Genomic DNA, 16,988 nt, shown 5'->3' on the forward strand with positions numbered 1-16,988 from the left:
GACAATAGTATTTGGCACCATATCAATTGATTTTTTGTATTTATATCACAACAACCAACAACAACAAAGCAGGCTCCTTATCACAACTGCAAAATATTTTTCCATAAAATATAATATATAATAAAGTTTCCATCTGTCAAAAATAGTTTTTTTTTTTTTGCTCTTTTACTATTAACTTTCAGCTGAATTTTATAAGTATATATATAATATTCAGTAAACTGAAACATGTTTTATTATATTTTGTTTTGATTATTTCAACAAATTACAGATATAATCAATAAAATTTAAGCATTTTATTGGTTATATTTGTAATCAGCTGTGCTTCAATGATATTTTACAATTAGTGAATACTAAATGAGATTTTTTTTGATGAATTTATTATAAATACTTATCAAAGATCTTTTGAAAAAATAAATTATAAAAAATTTCCAGAAAATTGACTTTAATTACCACAACTGTGAAGTTTGTTTCCAAAATATGCCTACTCAAAAAAAAAAAAAACAAAAAAATCAATTTTCTGTTAAGAGCCTATTCTTACTATTTCAGGAATACCAAATTCATTTCTGACAATTATTTTTTGTAAACAAAATTTTATCTGCTTGTTTACAAGAATTAAATATTACATTTTGTTCAAAAACCTACCTCTCCAATGTGTTTTTCATGGCAAAATCTACTAAAAAAGTAATTTACAATTAAAATATTCAACAAGAATGCATTTTTTGCTATGCTAATTAGCTACAGCAAAAAAAAAAAAAAAATAAAATAAAATAAAATAATAATAATATAACCTACCTGTTTGGTGAATTTGTTGGCCTATGGAGAGTGCAACTTTATATATAAGATAGAGGATAATTTTTTAAACAAAAGTCGTCTTATATATATGAGGGTAATCCCAAAAGTAAGGTCTCCAATTTTTAAAAAAATACAAAGAAACGTTTATTTTCAATAATGTTCATGTTATTTTAAAGCTTGAACATTTATCTATTTATCTACATAATCGCCATTTTGATCGATACATTTTTGTATGCCCATGTCATACCAGCTCGCCGCCATGTCGCGGGACTCATCTTGCGCACACCTTCCAATATTGCAACTATTCTGTTAAATTCCTATGAATGGTGCTTCGGGAAAACCCCAAGAACCAAAATGCAGAAATCATCCAGTGTGATTCGCCGATTTTCACGCATGGTTTGCTCAACCTTCGCAACTGCCTCGTCGGAAATTGATGGTCTCCCGCTTCTTTCTTCGTCGTGAATTTCAGTATGATGAGCTGCAAACTCCCTACACTACTTGAGAATGTTTTTGACATCTATGCATGACTTGCCATACACTTCTGTCAATTGGTGATGAATTTCAATCGGTTTAACAACATGGCAGTGAGCTGATATGACATGGCAATCACAAAAATGCATCAACTGAAATGGTGATTAGGTAGAAAAATAGATAAATGTTCAAGCTTTAAAATGATATGAACATTATTGAAAATAAATGTTTCTTTGTATTTTAAAAAAACAGGAGACCTTACTTTTGAGATTACCCTCGTACATTGTAAAATATAATAAATTTGATTAGAAAAAGTTTCCATTTCTGAATTATTTATATGCACTGGCATTCCATTATTTTGTTGTGGATATTAAATTAATAAATGTCAATTTTACTCTTCATGTATTTACTGTTAATGCTGTCATTACTTTAATAAACATTAAGCAGGTGATAACTGAGTCATATTCATTATTTTGGCTGGAAGTGAAATTTCAAGGCAAAATCTACCAAGTTCTATTTTTATTTCAAATCCTACTATGTCCAAACTAAATTTTACTTTTCCAAACTATCATATGCAAGAAACAATAAAAAAAAAACTCTTCAATCTTCATATGTACTTAATTTTGCACAGAGATATTATTTGTTTTGATTAGTGCAATTTATCATTGTAAAACAGATTTTAGCCTTTCCTGTAAAAAAAAAGGCACATTTGGTAACAAACATCTCAATTACAATTTGATATATTAATCAAATTGGGACAACACTGTTCTCTAACACAGTATATTTATGCTTTACACTTTGCATTTCTTTAAGTTCTTTCAGTTGATTTTTGACAAACTGTCTGTAAGTCCTTAACTAATTTTTAAAATATATTATCATCATATTTTACATTTAGATATTGATTCTATCACAATAATATATTTTTATACTCCTTTTTCCAAATTTGGTTTATTTGAACTTATGAGAAAGATACCAATGTCATTTTCTGTTTTCTATCAATCACAAAGTCTTTTAGGGTTTTTTTTGAAAGTTTTATTTGTTAACATAAAGCTAATTAATTACTCTATCTTTTACTGATATATTAAATTTATAAAAACATTTATTTTCAAAAAATTTCAATTTATATAAACAATGAACAAAATGCATAACAGAAAAGAATCAACAGATATTCTTGAAGATGTTAATACACAATAATTTTTAATAATCAGATATTGCAAATTTTTAATTTTTATAAAAATTCTGTTAAATTAGATATACATTTCTGTAAGTTGATTTTAAAAATTTTGTTATTTAGTCATTAAACAAACAGCTTTATTTATGTAAATAAAATTGATAAAAGTTGAAGTCTTTGTAATAAAATGCTGATAGTTTAACTCACAATACAGAAAATTCATCAAACATGAAATTTTTAATTAAAAAATTGAATTTTAACACTTAATAAAGTTTAATTTATTAGCATTTACATTTTAATTTTTTACATTTCTTAAAAATAACTTTGTGTATGTTTTTGAATGTCTCTAGTCTCCATTTATAATTAAAGATATGATTATTATAATATATACAACTGTTTTACATCCAAGATATCATCAATATTGAAAATCAAATCTATTTTTCTATCAGGAGTAAAAGCATTCTGTTATTTAATAAAATTTCAAATATATAACATTAATTAAAAATACAAAACAAAGGATAAAGTTAAGAATTTATAAAATCATTTTTGAATATTTAGTTAATTTAAAATAAAATTGACAATTATAAATTATATATTTAATATGCTCCTGTTTAATTTCAATAAGAAATACACCAAAATTGATAACAGTTAATTATTATTCCTTTACTATATAATCCTCTCTGCTTTCTTTTAAACTCTTGAACAGTTGTATTTTGACAAATGAGATAACTTTGTTGAATTAGAAGTAATAAAGCTAAACAAGCAATTAGTAATGCATAGAGAGCACTTACATAGCAAATGGATATACTGAAAAGAGAAAAACAAAATATTTTAAATAATATATACATTCAAAATATATCTTAATAAATAAATTTGTAAAATCAAATTGATTTTACAATACCCTATTATTCTATTTAAATTGTACCTAAAGCAGAGAATATGCATATATAGACAACATAAAAATGATATCTCTCTCAACCGTGCCATTTCAATCAACTCTATTATTTTTTCATTTATTTTCAATAAACTTTTCATAATGAAACTGCTAACATTTGATACCTTGATGATGACATTTTCTGTCAAAATTAACAGGTTTTAATTATTATCCATAAGATATTGAGATTCACAGATTTTTTTTTGATAAAATTTTGTTAAACATTATATAAACATTTCAAAAAATTAAAAAATATTTTTGTTTTTATTACTTAAAAGCATCTTCATATCATATTAGAATCAAAAATCTAAAAATGAATAAAAATATTTAAATACAGTACTCTTGCTAACTCAGACTAATAGGAAGTGAAGCTTGTCTGAGTTTATGAAAGTTCAACTTGTCAGTGTACAGAACTGATCATAATAAATTACTGTACTGTATATCTACATTCTCATTTTCCATATCATCAGAGAAAACATCAGTTTTGCTTCTGAATTTATTACTACAGGAAATAAGCTAAAACATTTTTATGACAGTACAGTATACAGCAATGTACAGTCTTTAGTAACTTACTGCCTACAGTAATATAATTCATGGTACCATAAAGAGTTCTAGCTAGGATTTACTGTATATTTAAATAGTACTTGAAAACAACTCTTTTTTTTTCTGGGAATCTGCTACTTATATTTTAGGTATTCTTGGCAAAATGTGCATTTCTCTAAAAGTTAATTTTTTGTTTACATTTCAAATAACTAATCCCTCAGTGAAGTATCAGTGAACAAAATTTTGTTTTCATCCACCAAACACCTTTCCAAATATCCTACATATTTGTGTTTATTATCTTAATTTTAAACACCAGCACATAGAAATTAACCAGAAATTTGTCAGGTTTCAAAATACAGTGGAACCTCACTTAACAAGCACCTCACATAATGAACAGAACGAATTGTGAAAAAATGACTTGCTTAATGAACGACATTTCGCATAACGAGTGATGAAGAGAGGGAAAGTCCCGAATTGTGCACATGCTCCATCAGTCTGTGTTTAGCACTCGTTCTGCTAGCATCTTAAAGTCGAGTTATAAATGCTGTAACATAACCGTTTCCATATTCATAAATGTTTGCTACACTGGATATCTATAGCAATAGTTATAAAATACTGTAAGGCCATTTCCATATCCTTTAGGAAACAAATTTTTTTTACAACTTATGAAGCAGTCCATCTTGAGAATGCACAAAATCATCGGCTGATGTTGCCAGACCTAACACTATAATTATTTATTCATTTTATCATTTTTCTATTTTTTATGACCAAAGTAACTCTTATCTTAAAATTTTATATTGTTCAGAAGTAGCATTGTCAGTCAAAAGATATGTTTCAACCAATTTTTTGTTGCTTCCAGCACATCTTCTGATTGTATAGCGACTGACTTAGCATGTGCAGTTCGTCACTTTGCCGTATCTCTACTGTAAGTTTGGTTAATCAAAACTTTTCTTATCGAATACGGTACGACCATATGGTTATGTTATGAAGTTTATAACTCAACCCTTAGTGTCACTTGTGATCACACATTTTTCCAAACTTGTGTTCAAACATTACATATAAACAACAACAACCATAGCCCATTATATAACAAACACACCAACCAATATGTCAAATTCTTGGGCTATGTAAAGGCTATAATTAAATACAGTATAATTTTCTTTGAATACATGTTACACATAAAATATTTGAGTATTTTTCAACTTGAAACGCATTATCATATTTTACATTCATTTATATGGGAAAAATTGTTTCACTTAACGAGTGTTTCACATTATGAGTAAGATTCTGGAACAAATTATGCTCATTAAGCAAGGTTCCACTATACAAGTTTAAATAGAAGTGTCTAATAATAACAATTAAAGTGGAAATTGATACACAGAAAATGAATGGAAGAGATATAAAGGTGAGGTATGTGGATGTGTGTCTTTGACAGTTTAGGGAAAATTTACAATGGCAAGTGAATATGTCTGCAATGCACAAAGGATTTTTCACATTTTCTAATGATGATTTAGTGACTATGCAAAGAAAAAGCTGTTGATGAAATTGTAATGTCAATGTAAAATTCAGCATATAACCCAATTGCATCACCTATATCCAGTGTCAAATTTTCTTTTAAACAAACTAATTTTATGCAGATAACCTATGGATTATCCATATAAAATTTGTGGTGATTTAACAACATAATATGAACAATTATTTAGTGTAACATTGTCACAATGCTGGGCTGCAACTTTTAATCATATTTTTAATTTATTTAATTTAAAATATATGTTCTCCACCTCAAATTAGTACTGTAGTGTCTTGCCCCTGTACATCATACTTTTCCATTAGCAATGGAGTCATGCCAGTCATCTATCTAACTCCTTTCAGAGGAAAATTTTTCAATTGAAGTAACATGACTTCTACGGAAGTTCATATATAGTTAATCAGGGCTCCTAAGTTTTCTATATCTGGTGTTAAATTTCATTTACCTAACATCATTCTTGAGATTAAGAAAAGATGGATGGACAGACAGTGACAGTGGGAATTTATAGATCTACAATTTTTTAAAATTGTAGCTTGACAATACATGCAGGGATTATTTATTTTTTTGTATAGATAAGTTTATAAAAATTATTAATTGAGAAGAAAAAATTTCAAATATGTAAAGGTTGTCTCTTAATAGAGTAAGGTCAAAAGTCACACGGCCTTGTAAATTACCCCCACCTGCATTGTTTATTTGTAAACAGGAGGAAGAACAAAGGGAGCATCGCTCTGTTTATTGGCCTCACAGGTGGTTGGGTGAAAGATTGTTTGCCATATGTTAAACTACTAGAAAAAAACATAAGAAAATGTAAACAAAAGTGGACGCGATTGTGAGCTTAACTCGGCGGAGGATCGTCAACGTCCTAGAAAGCTTCAGATGAAAGGAAGGATTGTGATTGGTCGGAAGTTTCCGCCAAATAAATCCTTAAATAACAGAACGACGGAGAGAGAAGGAGATCAGGGCAAGAAACCGGACATGGGAGCCTCTAACATTTGGACAACCTGCAGAGCTTAGAAAGAGTGTTTCTCCTCTTAGAGAATTCTCTGGTATGGGCAGTAGAGACGAGAATGGACCACGCAGTTGAGCCGACTCCATCAGGCGACTAGGCCTCTCCAGAATTTAGTAATCCCGGAAGAGAACAACCTGTTGTTTAATGTACCTCGTGTCATCCTGCATATATTATATTTCTAACTTGTGTAATCTACATTCTGGATTTGTAAATAAATTGTAAATAGTGTATAATTTGAGTGTGGAAGTGTGCTTTTTTACAAACCAACATAAGAACATTTCTCGAGTCAAAGAATCAACTCGAGTCAGATATTTGTAAGGATCTTCACTGACGCTGTAGTCAACTGGAGCAACTTAGTAGATCTTCACTAAATGTTTAAAAGTTTTATGCTTATTTAATGTTTTCTGTGTTTTAGATACTATAACTTATGGATAAAAGAAAGTTACAAAAATAGTACAGATAACCTAACCTAAATAAAATTTTACTTAGTTCTTTTTAGAAATGATTTGTTTTTTAATTTACTTAAAATAAAAAAAAATAAAAATTTGCTATATAATTTAACTTACTATATATCTTCATAAACATCAGTGCAATTATCTGGTATTAATACTGTTTCAAATATAAGAACAGGGTGACAAATTGTTGTTAATGTCAACATACTTCCATAAATACAAGCTATAAGCATTGCCAGAAGACCAATAATAAATGTACGATGATTCTTTGCACCAATGCAAGTATCTAACCTATAGGAAAAAAGTATTATATTTTTAATTTATTAATTGTTAATGTTACATGAATAAGGAAGAAATATATGAATCTGTTCAGGTAAAAAATGAATGTTTCTTTTTTACTTAAAAATAAAATCATTATATATAATACATGCTGTTGATAACATACAATCATTATCAGTTATTGTTATCAATCTTAACTAATGTTAAGCATTAATTGTTTTAACCATTATTTGCTTGCAATATAGTAATTTAAATTGTTAGCATTTTTTTTCTTAAATTATAAATGTTCATTGTGGTAGACATTAGCAAGAAAACAATATCTGATAAATTATATAATAATTAATATTAATAATTATAAGTGAATGGCTAACTTGAAGATTATTTTTAAGTTGTTTTAACATGTTCTTTTAATCTCAGAGTCAATAAAAGCAGAATTTCCAATAATTGTAATGTTATTTGCTGTAACTGTGTTTACCCACCAAAAGTTGCTTCAAAAAAATTAAAATATTGCATAACTGGTATGCATTTTGGTCCTTAAGACCCTCTTCAGTTATACATGAATAAATAGTTATCTATGATGAATGTAAAATTATTAAAACTATTAACAATAAGATTTAAAATTCTATTGCAAATTTTTCAACTGACCTCCTGTTTTAGATCTACACCTTAGTGTAATATTCATTGATTAAAAAAATTTATTATAATACAGACCTAAAATATTTTAAAACTTATTTTAGTTACATAAAATATCAAACAATACTGATTTGAAATTTGCAGTTCTACTTACATAGACACATTATTTTATGGTAAATTAGTTTCAGGACAAGAACAAACAATATTCACTCAGTAGAAATTTACAGATATTTTTAACACAACCCTCTATTGGACAAGAATGGAAACTAAGTTTTGCAAATTTTTCTCTGTTTGTTATTATTTAGTCTATATCAGGGATGGGCAGCCTTTTTCTATGTGAGGGCCGCACTGACGCGGGCCGCACACAAGAGAAAAGAGGGGGAAAATGTCGGTAAATCACAATTACTTACTCATATATAATTATAAATTAGCATAGGTATACTTAATATAGCTTCTGGCACTGATCTAAACGTAATATGTCGGAAATATTTGGTTAAATATTAGTCACTGCTAGTTTTAACTATTCACAAATATAAGTTGTAGAAAATAACGCTTGAATTTTTGTTGAATATCTTGTTAAGCCAGGAAATTGATATATTTATTCATATTTTATGCCACACGGGCCGCAAAAAATATTACTGCGGGTCGCGGGTTGCCCATCCCTGGTCTATATTCATCTTGTACATCTAATATTTTTAATCATTTGTAATACTGTCTATCTATTAAATCATTTTCATGCTTTAATATTTTAACTGACATTCCATTAATTTTGAAACCATTCTTGTTACAATGTGAAGCTACTTTCAAGTTCACATAATTGTATTTGATTGACCATATGTGTCTGAAATTCTAATGACCAAGTTTTTTCCCATTTTTTGACATAAGTGTAAAAGGACTAAAATTACAATTAAATGTATAAACAATTCCAGTTTTTTGAAAAATATCAGTGTTATCTTTTGGTTGTCTTATTTTAGTTAACATAAACTCTATTGTCATTTTTAAAATCAGGAGTAACTATAATATTACAAAGTTTCATTAATTTTTAAATTTCTTCAAAAATATCTTCTACATACAGAATTGTCAAAATTAAACTTCCCTAACTTAGAGGGCTTTGGAGAGTTTCCTACTGCTCAACATGAAACAACATTTGAACAAGTACTTCAGATGATGAGCTCAACATTTATTAAATAGAGCTCATCTTCTACATCGAAATGAATTACCATTGTGTCTAAAATACCTGGAGATTCTTGAGATACACGGGACTATTTCTAGAGGTACGGCTATCAACAGCAGGGACATGGCTCTTATGTTACATGCCTGGAGGGCAGTACTTGAATGCATTTAGCAACTATGTAATGTTTTGTAAACAGTTCTGGCTTAGTATACAAATTATGTATAAACAACATAACCCAGGAATATCTTCATTTAAAGCATTAGAAGACTTACGTAAAAAAAATATTCTAATTTTTTGAGCCTATTCTTTACATCCTTTTTACAGTCCAACTCAGAAGTAACAATAAAACTTTCTTGAAGATATAACTAAATCTTCAATAAAACAGCAAACATAGGCTACTAAAAAATTACACAAGTTATATATTATGTTCATACCTTATTATTATATATTAGCATTCCAGCTGTTTTGGAGTATAGTTTATTCTGACTTTTTGTTATTTATAAGCATTTAACCTTTTTGTATGTGTTGTTTTCTTTTGTAATCATTTTTATTTTTATTTTATAATATATTACTGTGTTCCTGGGCATAAGATGTTCATACACAATGAATGTTATTTAAATTCCTTTTATGTTTGATTTGTGTTCTTCCAGTAGAACCTGAAGATGGCCTTTATAAAGGTTGAAAGTGTTTGTTCTTCAATAAATGTTTGATCACTGGATTTTAGGTCTGAAAGTGTTGTTTTATTATATAAAAATTTTTCGTACAAAAAGTCACTGATCACTGACAGGTGGTATTGGAGTTACGCATCTTGGGTACAAACCTGTTCCATTATTGGAGAACGATATCTTAACGTGCTAATGACTTTTTGATCCCAGAGCTTCAACAAAGCCTTCAAGATACTATATACATGAAAGATGGTGCACCATCCACATTCCTCACACTGTTCAACGTCAGTTAAGGCAGACTTTCATGGATGAACTAGTGATCAGTCATTACTTCCCAACAGCTTGGCCTCCTTGTTCACCTGATTTTATCCCATATGACTTCTGGCTATGGGATTTTTTGACAGGTCTATTGTGAAAGATATGCATTTGTGTCAGATCTAAAAGATAAGAGTTCATTGGCACGTTCTTCTGATTAAAGTTGACTCATTGCATTCAGCAGTGAAAAACATGCTTTTGTGAATGGCACATGTATTGAACATTTGTAACCATGATTTGAACAGTTCCAGCACCACCTATTAGTGAGTTCTTGTACAAAAAATTTTTCTTTAATAAATGGTGAGCGCATCACCTAAAGTACCTGTTGTCCAAATATTTCTTTTCAAACAGTAGAACATTCTCCAGAACCTTCTGAGTTGAAGAAGTTTAATTTCAACAACCCTGTACATCAGACTAAAATACTTCATATTACAATTACCATTGGTTACCATTCTCACAGAGGGTGCTATTAATAATATCCATAAATTGATACTGAGTGAGTATTGATTCTACCTGCCCTGAACTAATTTACCATAAAATAATGTAGCTATGTAAGTAGAACTGCAAATTTTAAATCAGTATTGTTTGATATTTTATGCAACTAAAATAAGTTTTAAAATATTTTAGGTCTGTATTATAATAAATGTTTTTAATCAATGAGTATTATGCAACATTATAGATCTAAAACAGGTCAGTTGAAAAATTTGTAATGGAATTTTAAACCTTATTGTTAATACTTCTTTTTATAATTTTCTAATTTTACATTGATTGTAGGTAACTATCTATTCATGTATGGCTAAAGAGAGCCTTAAGGACTGAAACATATATCAAAAAGAAAGTCACATTTTAATGACAGGAGTGTTATTTTGATGTCCTCAGTAACAGTGTGATGAGTCTCTGATATCTCTGCTGCACAGTATGTGAAATACCTTTGTCAATAATAATTGAGACAAGAAGCTTTAATATATAATTCAAAGTTTCATAAAATTACCGGTCCACATAAAATTATTCATAATTTCACCAATCCACAATGCAAAAAAGGTTGAGAAACACTGGTTTAGAAGGTATTGTCTCAGAATCCAGTTTTTCCGATTCTTTCATTTTATTTTCATTAGTAATTCATTGAAGATTTAATTATAAGAAAAACAGAAAAACAAAATATTTGAGATGGAGCCACCTAAGATACTTTGTGTTGAAAATATGAAATAAGATAAATAGCAACATTTTTTTTCATTGTTTTGCTCATTTATCAAATAATAATAAAACACCCAGAAACTTGCCCATAAAGTAAAAAGTTTGTGGAGAATAGATGAGGTATGAACTGTGCCAGTAGGCCTATCATGGTCATAGGCCTACCATACCATATGTACTACACAAAAGTCTTGAAACATTATACTTCTCAGATACATATACAAACAGCATGTAAATAAAACATTTGTTTTCTGTAGTTATGCATTGACTTTGGTCTGGCCTAGCAAAGATCAATGTCACATTTCATATGCTTGCATCTTTTGGTTGGAAAAGTATTAAAACCAAAATTTGCAAGATTTCTTGATCTATTCAATATGCTAAATTAAAATTTTCAATTTTACGATAAAATTTAACATTTAGGAAGAGTAGGCTTAGCCTCAGAAGCCTCTTAGTCACTAGAAATGACAAATTTATAGCAAAGATCCTGGCACTAACACATACATAAACTATAAACTTTGAGGAATATATTTTGAAATCTAAGCATTGCAATTGAATGCTTAGATTTCAAAAAATGTATTAATTTTTGTGTTACCATCAACATAAGTAAACATAAGTTGAATTTCTGGTCAATGTCATCATATGTAATACTGTTACCATAGTAACATATATTGAATATTCATAACAAAAAATTCTAAATAATTGATCTTATTTATGATGTAATAGAATGAATCACTGGAATATACAAAAGAATGACTAGTAATGCTTGTAGATGGCCACCTAAACATGTTGTTAACCTGAATGGAAACATTCACAATCTATCTACGAAATTTTACATACTGCTACAGATATGTTCATTTACTTATTTATTTATTAAATTAAAATATTCCATTTGATGCTAAAAACCCATTTGACTTCAACCTAAAAGCATAAAAATATTTAATAATTGATCATTAATTAAATATTTTTATAAATTAATTTGTAAACATTAGATACTATTGAATGCATCTATGTCACTTTTCATCATTAAAAAGAAATAGAGTAAAATTAGAAAAACTTACCAGATACAATGATGATCTCTTCTTAACACACACTGTCCACATAAGCGACAGTGACCACATCTAGCAGGCTGAACAATATTACATATACCACATTTTGATGATTCTTCTATATTTATAAGTGTTTGTTCGTTAGTTCTTAAATATTCTACATCAGACATTGAAACATTTGGATTTTTAAGAATTCCATCATTAAATTTTACAAAGTAACCACATAAACACATAATAGATACAAAACACATTAAAACAAAATTTTCAATAAATAATATTTCTAAATAGGGAACTACTTCAAATTCAAATACACACAATAAAAATACAAGGCTTGAAATAGTCCAGCTAAGAAAAAATTTGGTCCTAATTTGATGTTTCAAACATTTTATTTGAATCATAATTAAAAATATTGGTAAAAATATAAATGTAATTATAGTCCATAACCATCCTTGAGCAGCAATTATGAAAATAATAGGAATAAGAATTGTTGGTATTATAATAGAGAACTCTATCTTTCTAGCTCCTCTCCCATCACACCAAGGAATTCGGCATCTATCTGACATCATTGAACCAATTTTTCTCATTAGATCAGGTGGTTGAGATTTGCATGTAATGCATCTACAATTAAAAAACATAGATTATATTTTCATAAATTAAAATATCTTACATACAATTAAGAAAACAGAAAAAAATCTAGACTATGTTTTACATAACAGAAAAAAATTTAATGATAAAGATTCAACTCTCCCTTCCCTCTTGGAGTGTGACATCATCATTAATGGACTACCCCCTATATAATAATATTAATTTTAATACTGTATCACAATACCATCTTGAAAGCATTTTAAGCCTAAAAAGAGTTTATAAACACTATCAGCAAAGCTTAATTTCAATTGATTTAACCATTGAGCAGCATAGTATACATTATTATTAATGCATAATGCAGCAATGTCTATTTGTGATGACATCTGATTGTTATTTCAGACTGAAAATGTAATATGCCATTGATTCAACACAGACCTTTATTTCAGACAAATACAAATTGATAAAAAAAAGTATGTCTTAAAATCAAGGAAATACAGGATATAAAAATTATAAACATAGATATACAATTATATCAATTCTATCCCCAATACATATCAAAATCTGCCATAATTTCAATATTTAGATATAAAATAGTAAAAGTATATCATATGCATGATTATTATGTGACAGAATGACAAATTTTTTCTAATTACAAAATATATGAGAGAGAAAGAGAGACTGTTGTAAAACTGTCAAAAAATAAAGCTGAATTATTTACTACTTTAGGGGAGAAACAAAAGAAAAAAAATTAAAATAAAAAAAATAGATAGTAGAGACTGTAATAGAATCTAAAAATTTTATCATTCAATAGCAGTTTTTTAGTATCTTGTCTTCTTGGCAACTTCAACAACTTTCAGTTTAAATGCTTCTGTATATTTGTTCTTTCTAGATGGCATTTTTATTTAAAATGACAAAGAAATTTTAAACTGTAGTTATATATAAAAATACACTTTAAATCAGGAAGTATTTGGATAATTACAATAAGATTACATATTTTATATTTTAGTATAAAAAAATTCATTATATTATATTTTGAAGAGTTTTCTTAAACTAACAAAATTATAATTGTAAAATTATACAAATGAATTCATTTACAATGATAAATTATATTAGGCATACAGTAGAACCCAATTATCCAATGTAATATGGATTGATGCTCCTTGGATAACTGAAAACTCAGATAAAACAGACATCTACAACCATTTTGGATTAAAAATTACAATATAAAAAAAATTATATGGTTTAACTTTTAAGCCTCAATTTATACCTTAATGAATTTAATCATATATAAGAAAAATTTTTACATTTATTACACAGCTAATATGCACAATATTCTCAAGAATAATTATTTTAGTATTGTAGTTACATTTTAATATGAATGGTTCTATCTCACATTGAAGTTAAATGTTAAAAGGAACAAACCATTTTGCAGTATGTGTTATCATTTTAAACTTTCTTTTATCAATTATAGCATAAGAAGTGTATTCACTTACAGGTTTGCCTCAGATAATGTGGAACCTTGAAACTAATTCAATACTGTATTATTGTAAATGCCCAAAAACCTATCGATGTTGTCATTGATTAAGATTTACAAAATTTTTAAAATACTTTTATATAAGCCACCTCATCCCAATTTCAAGAACATGACTAATAAAAGCATTTTCTTTTTAATTTTTAAAATACGTTATATAAAAATTATCTCAAAATATACCAGATTTACTAAAATGTTGAATCTTACAGGATAAGAATCTTCCTACAATCTTACAATTTACACAATAAAGTTTACTAAATTTCATCACATCACACAATATCTACTTTTTACTTTTTTAATAAATTTGAAGAAAAACTCCTTCAAATATCTGAAATTTTTTTATTTAAGATGAATATGAAATCCTCTTTTTTATTTTTTTTATAAATAATATAGATAACTAATAAAATTAATTGATTAACATAGTCAAAAGACATTGTTGTCATCAGTCCTTTTGATTAATATTAACAGAATTTTCTTAATATATTTTGAGAAAAAGTTAAATATAATCTATACAAATTGTTTATTATCTCATCATTCCTATTTAAAAATTTAATTTCAATTTTTATGTAAAAATCAAGTAGTAGATTGTAACTATATTTAAACCTACACAATTTTCAAACTTTAAATTTGTGAGCTAAAAAGTTAATCCAGCAATGATTCCAAATTTAAATATGATATGTATGTTACTCTTTTCTATTATATATAATTTTTATTTTATATTTAAGTTTTTAATAATTGAAAAATATGATAATGTGAGAGAGAATTCACTTTTTTTTTATACTTTTATTGAAGTTTTACACATATTATAATTAAAGTAACCATGTTTTAAGCTTAAAACATTTAACTGAAAAAATTTTTATAGTTACTGATGCTGTACAGTAGATGACAACAAACCAGATATTAGATACATTTAATTTTATCTGTACAAATATTTATAATACAAGTAACTGTTTACAAAATGTATATTGACATAACACATCAGATTCGATTATTCATTGTTTACGGTAAATTAATTTTAGTATATTTGCAAATAAGATTATATATAAAAATAAATAACCTTTCGAATGTTTCATCAATCAGTTTACAATCGCAACATATAGCGAGCAGATGACTTCGATTGCCATGATCGCTAATGTACTCACAACAGCATAATCCATGCTCTCTATTCGACATTTGCGCGCAATTTTTTCACGAACATCACTTGTTGCTAAATCTGCACGTTTCGGAGCAGTGTTGCCGGATTTGAAGAATTTTCTCCAATACGAAGAATTTAGGCACGATGAAGAATTGAAGAATTTATATATTTTTAACGCTAAATAATTATGATTAATAATAAAAGCTTTCTAGTGCCATCAAAGGTTTACTAACAATTGAATGACTTTTGAAACTATCTTTCTTACGGCCGCACATTTGATAATTAATGAATTCAGATCTTTATAACTAAAGGTTGTAATTTTTTTACAAAAGCATCTTTATTTCAGTTTAAAATAAACTCCAAGAACCAAACGACATACAATTTCGCATTGAATTCTGACGCTAAAATATAAAGCTTCTATTGTGAGTACTGGAGAATAAAACTAAAATGCATATATTGGTAATTCGATCTTTCATTTAATTCCTCTTGTCGCCACAATTAAAAATGCGAATTAGTTCGGGAGACTGAAGCAATACAGATGTGCCTTACGTTTTATTAGTAGATAGATTTATACACAAACTGTCTTTTGACGTCAAAATAGTCTGTCTACGGAAAGAATCGACTTGAGATCAACGTCACGCATGATGTCGTTTCAGTTAAACCAATTAGCACATTCCCTAATAATGTCAACACTTTACGCTTAATATGTCAGTCAATGTGTGTATTTTACTTTATTTTCTCTCACAAGATGGCAGAATGTATTAATTTCATTAATTATTCAAACTTATCTTTTATTTGAACAGTATTAATTTTTAATAGTATATTTTCGAAGTTTAGACAATGAAGAAAATTATTCACATTTTCAAGAGAAGATATCCAGAAGTTATATATCCGAAAATAGAAGATATCCAGAGTTATGTAACGACATGTAAATGAAATTGGAATACTCAGAACCACCACTAGAGGGCCAGACCAGTTATAAATATGTTAAGGACTTGACGGTATGGTAAGAAGATTATACTTCCGGTTTTAATGTAAAAACGTCAGATCCTCCATAGAAAGGCTGACGTTGATATCGTTTTAATCATGTGAATTTTCTACTTATTGTTTGTCTTTTCGTGAAGTTTATCTTCAAACGTTTTTAACTGTTACTTCTGTGGTTGGTGAAAAATGGATTAAAATATAGACTTGAAAATGTGAATAATTTTCTTCATTGTCTAAACTTCGAAAATAGAAGTTATCCAGAGTTATGTAACGACATTTTAATAGTATATATTAACTATACAGAATTATTAATTTAATAACTACTATAACGAACTTCCTCGCATTCCAATACCAGAACTTGAAGCTCTCACAACACTGTTTATATAAACGTCATGGTGACGGGTTTAATAGATGAGGAAGAAACAGGAAGTAACTTTACAACTAAGCAAAGCAAGTCGGACCAGGGGAAGGGAAGGGGTTGAGCTTCTTGGACATCCGTTTATTTCATTAAATTTTATACAGTTTATGCATTTTATTATATTTATTTCAG

The 16,988-nt window shown here is 27.8% G+C and overlaps 1 protein-coding gene across 1 annotated transcript; it reads right to left on the reverse strand.

The window, feature by feature from the left end:
• Positions 1-2,508: 2,508 nt before the first annotated feature.
• On the reverse strand, positions 2,509-15,541 carry GABPI (zinc finger DHHC-type palmitoyltransferase GABPI). Its single transcript, XM_067274426.1, has 4 exons — positions 15,377-15,541; positions 12,216-12,821; positions 7,015-7,191; positions 2,509-3,241 (listed from the first exon to the last, which is right to left on the reverse strand). The coding sequence occupies exons 1-4, from the start codon at positions 15,490-15,492 to the stop codon at positions 3,052-3,054; spliced, it is 1,089 nt and encodes a 362-aa protein (XP_067130527.1). The 5' UTR covers positions 15,493-15,541; the 3' UTR covers positions 2,509-3,051.
• Between the last annotated feature and the right edge of the window lie 1,447 nt (positions 15,542-16,988).

Source organism: Centruroides vittatus, unplaced genomic scaffold, assembly GCF_030686945.1.
Source record: "Centruroides vittatus isolate TY-2023 unplaced genomic scaffold, ASM3068694v2 contig_549, whole genome shotgun sequence".
NCBI lineage: Eukaryota > Metazoa > Arthropoda > Arachnida > Scorpiones > Buthidae > Centruroides > Centruroides vittatus.

Excerpts from the sequence above, each read along its gene's own strand:
- GABPI (XM_067274426.1), bottom strand. The coding sequence starts at position 15,492 with ATGTCGAATAGAGAGCATGGATTATGCTGTTGTGAGTACATTAGCGAT. Across the intron at positions 12,822-15,376 it reads ATTGATGAAACATTCGAAAG|ATGCATTACATGCAAATCTC; the intron begins GTTATTTATTTT and ends TTTTAATTGTAG. Across the intron at positions 3,242-7,014 it reads GATGTTTATGAAGATATATA|TATATCCATTTGCTATGTAA; the intron begins GTAAGTTAAATT and ends TTCTCTTTTCAG.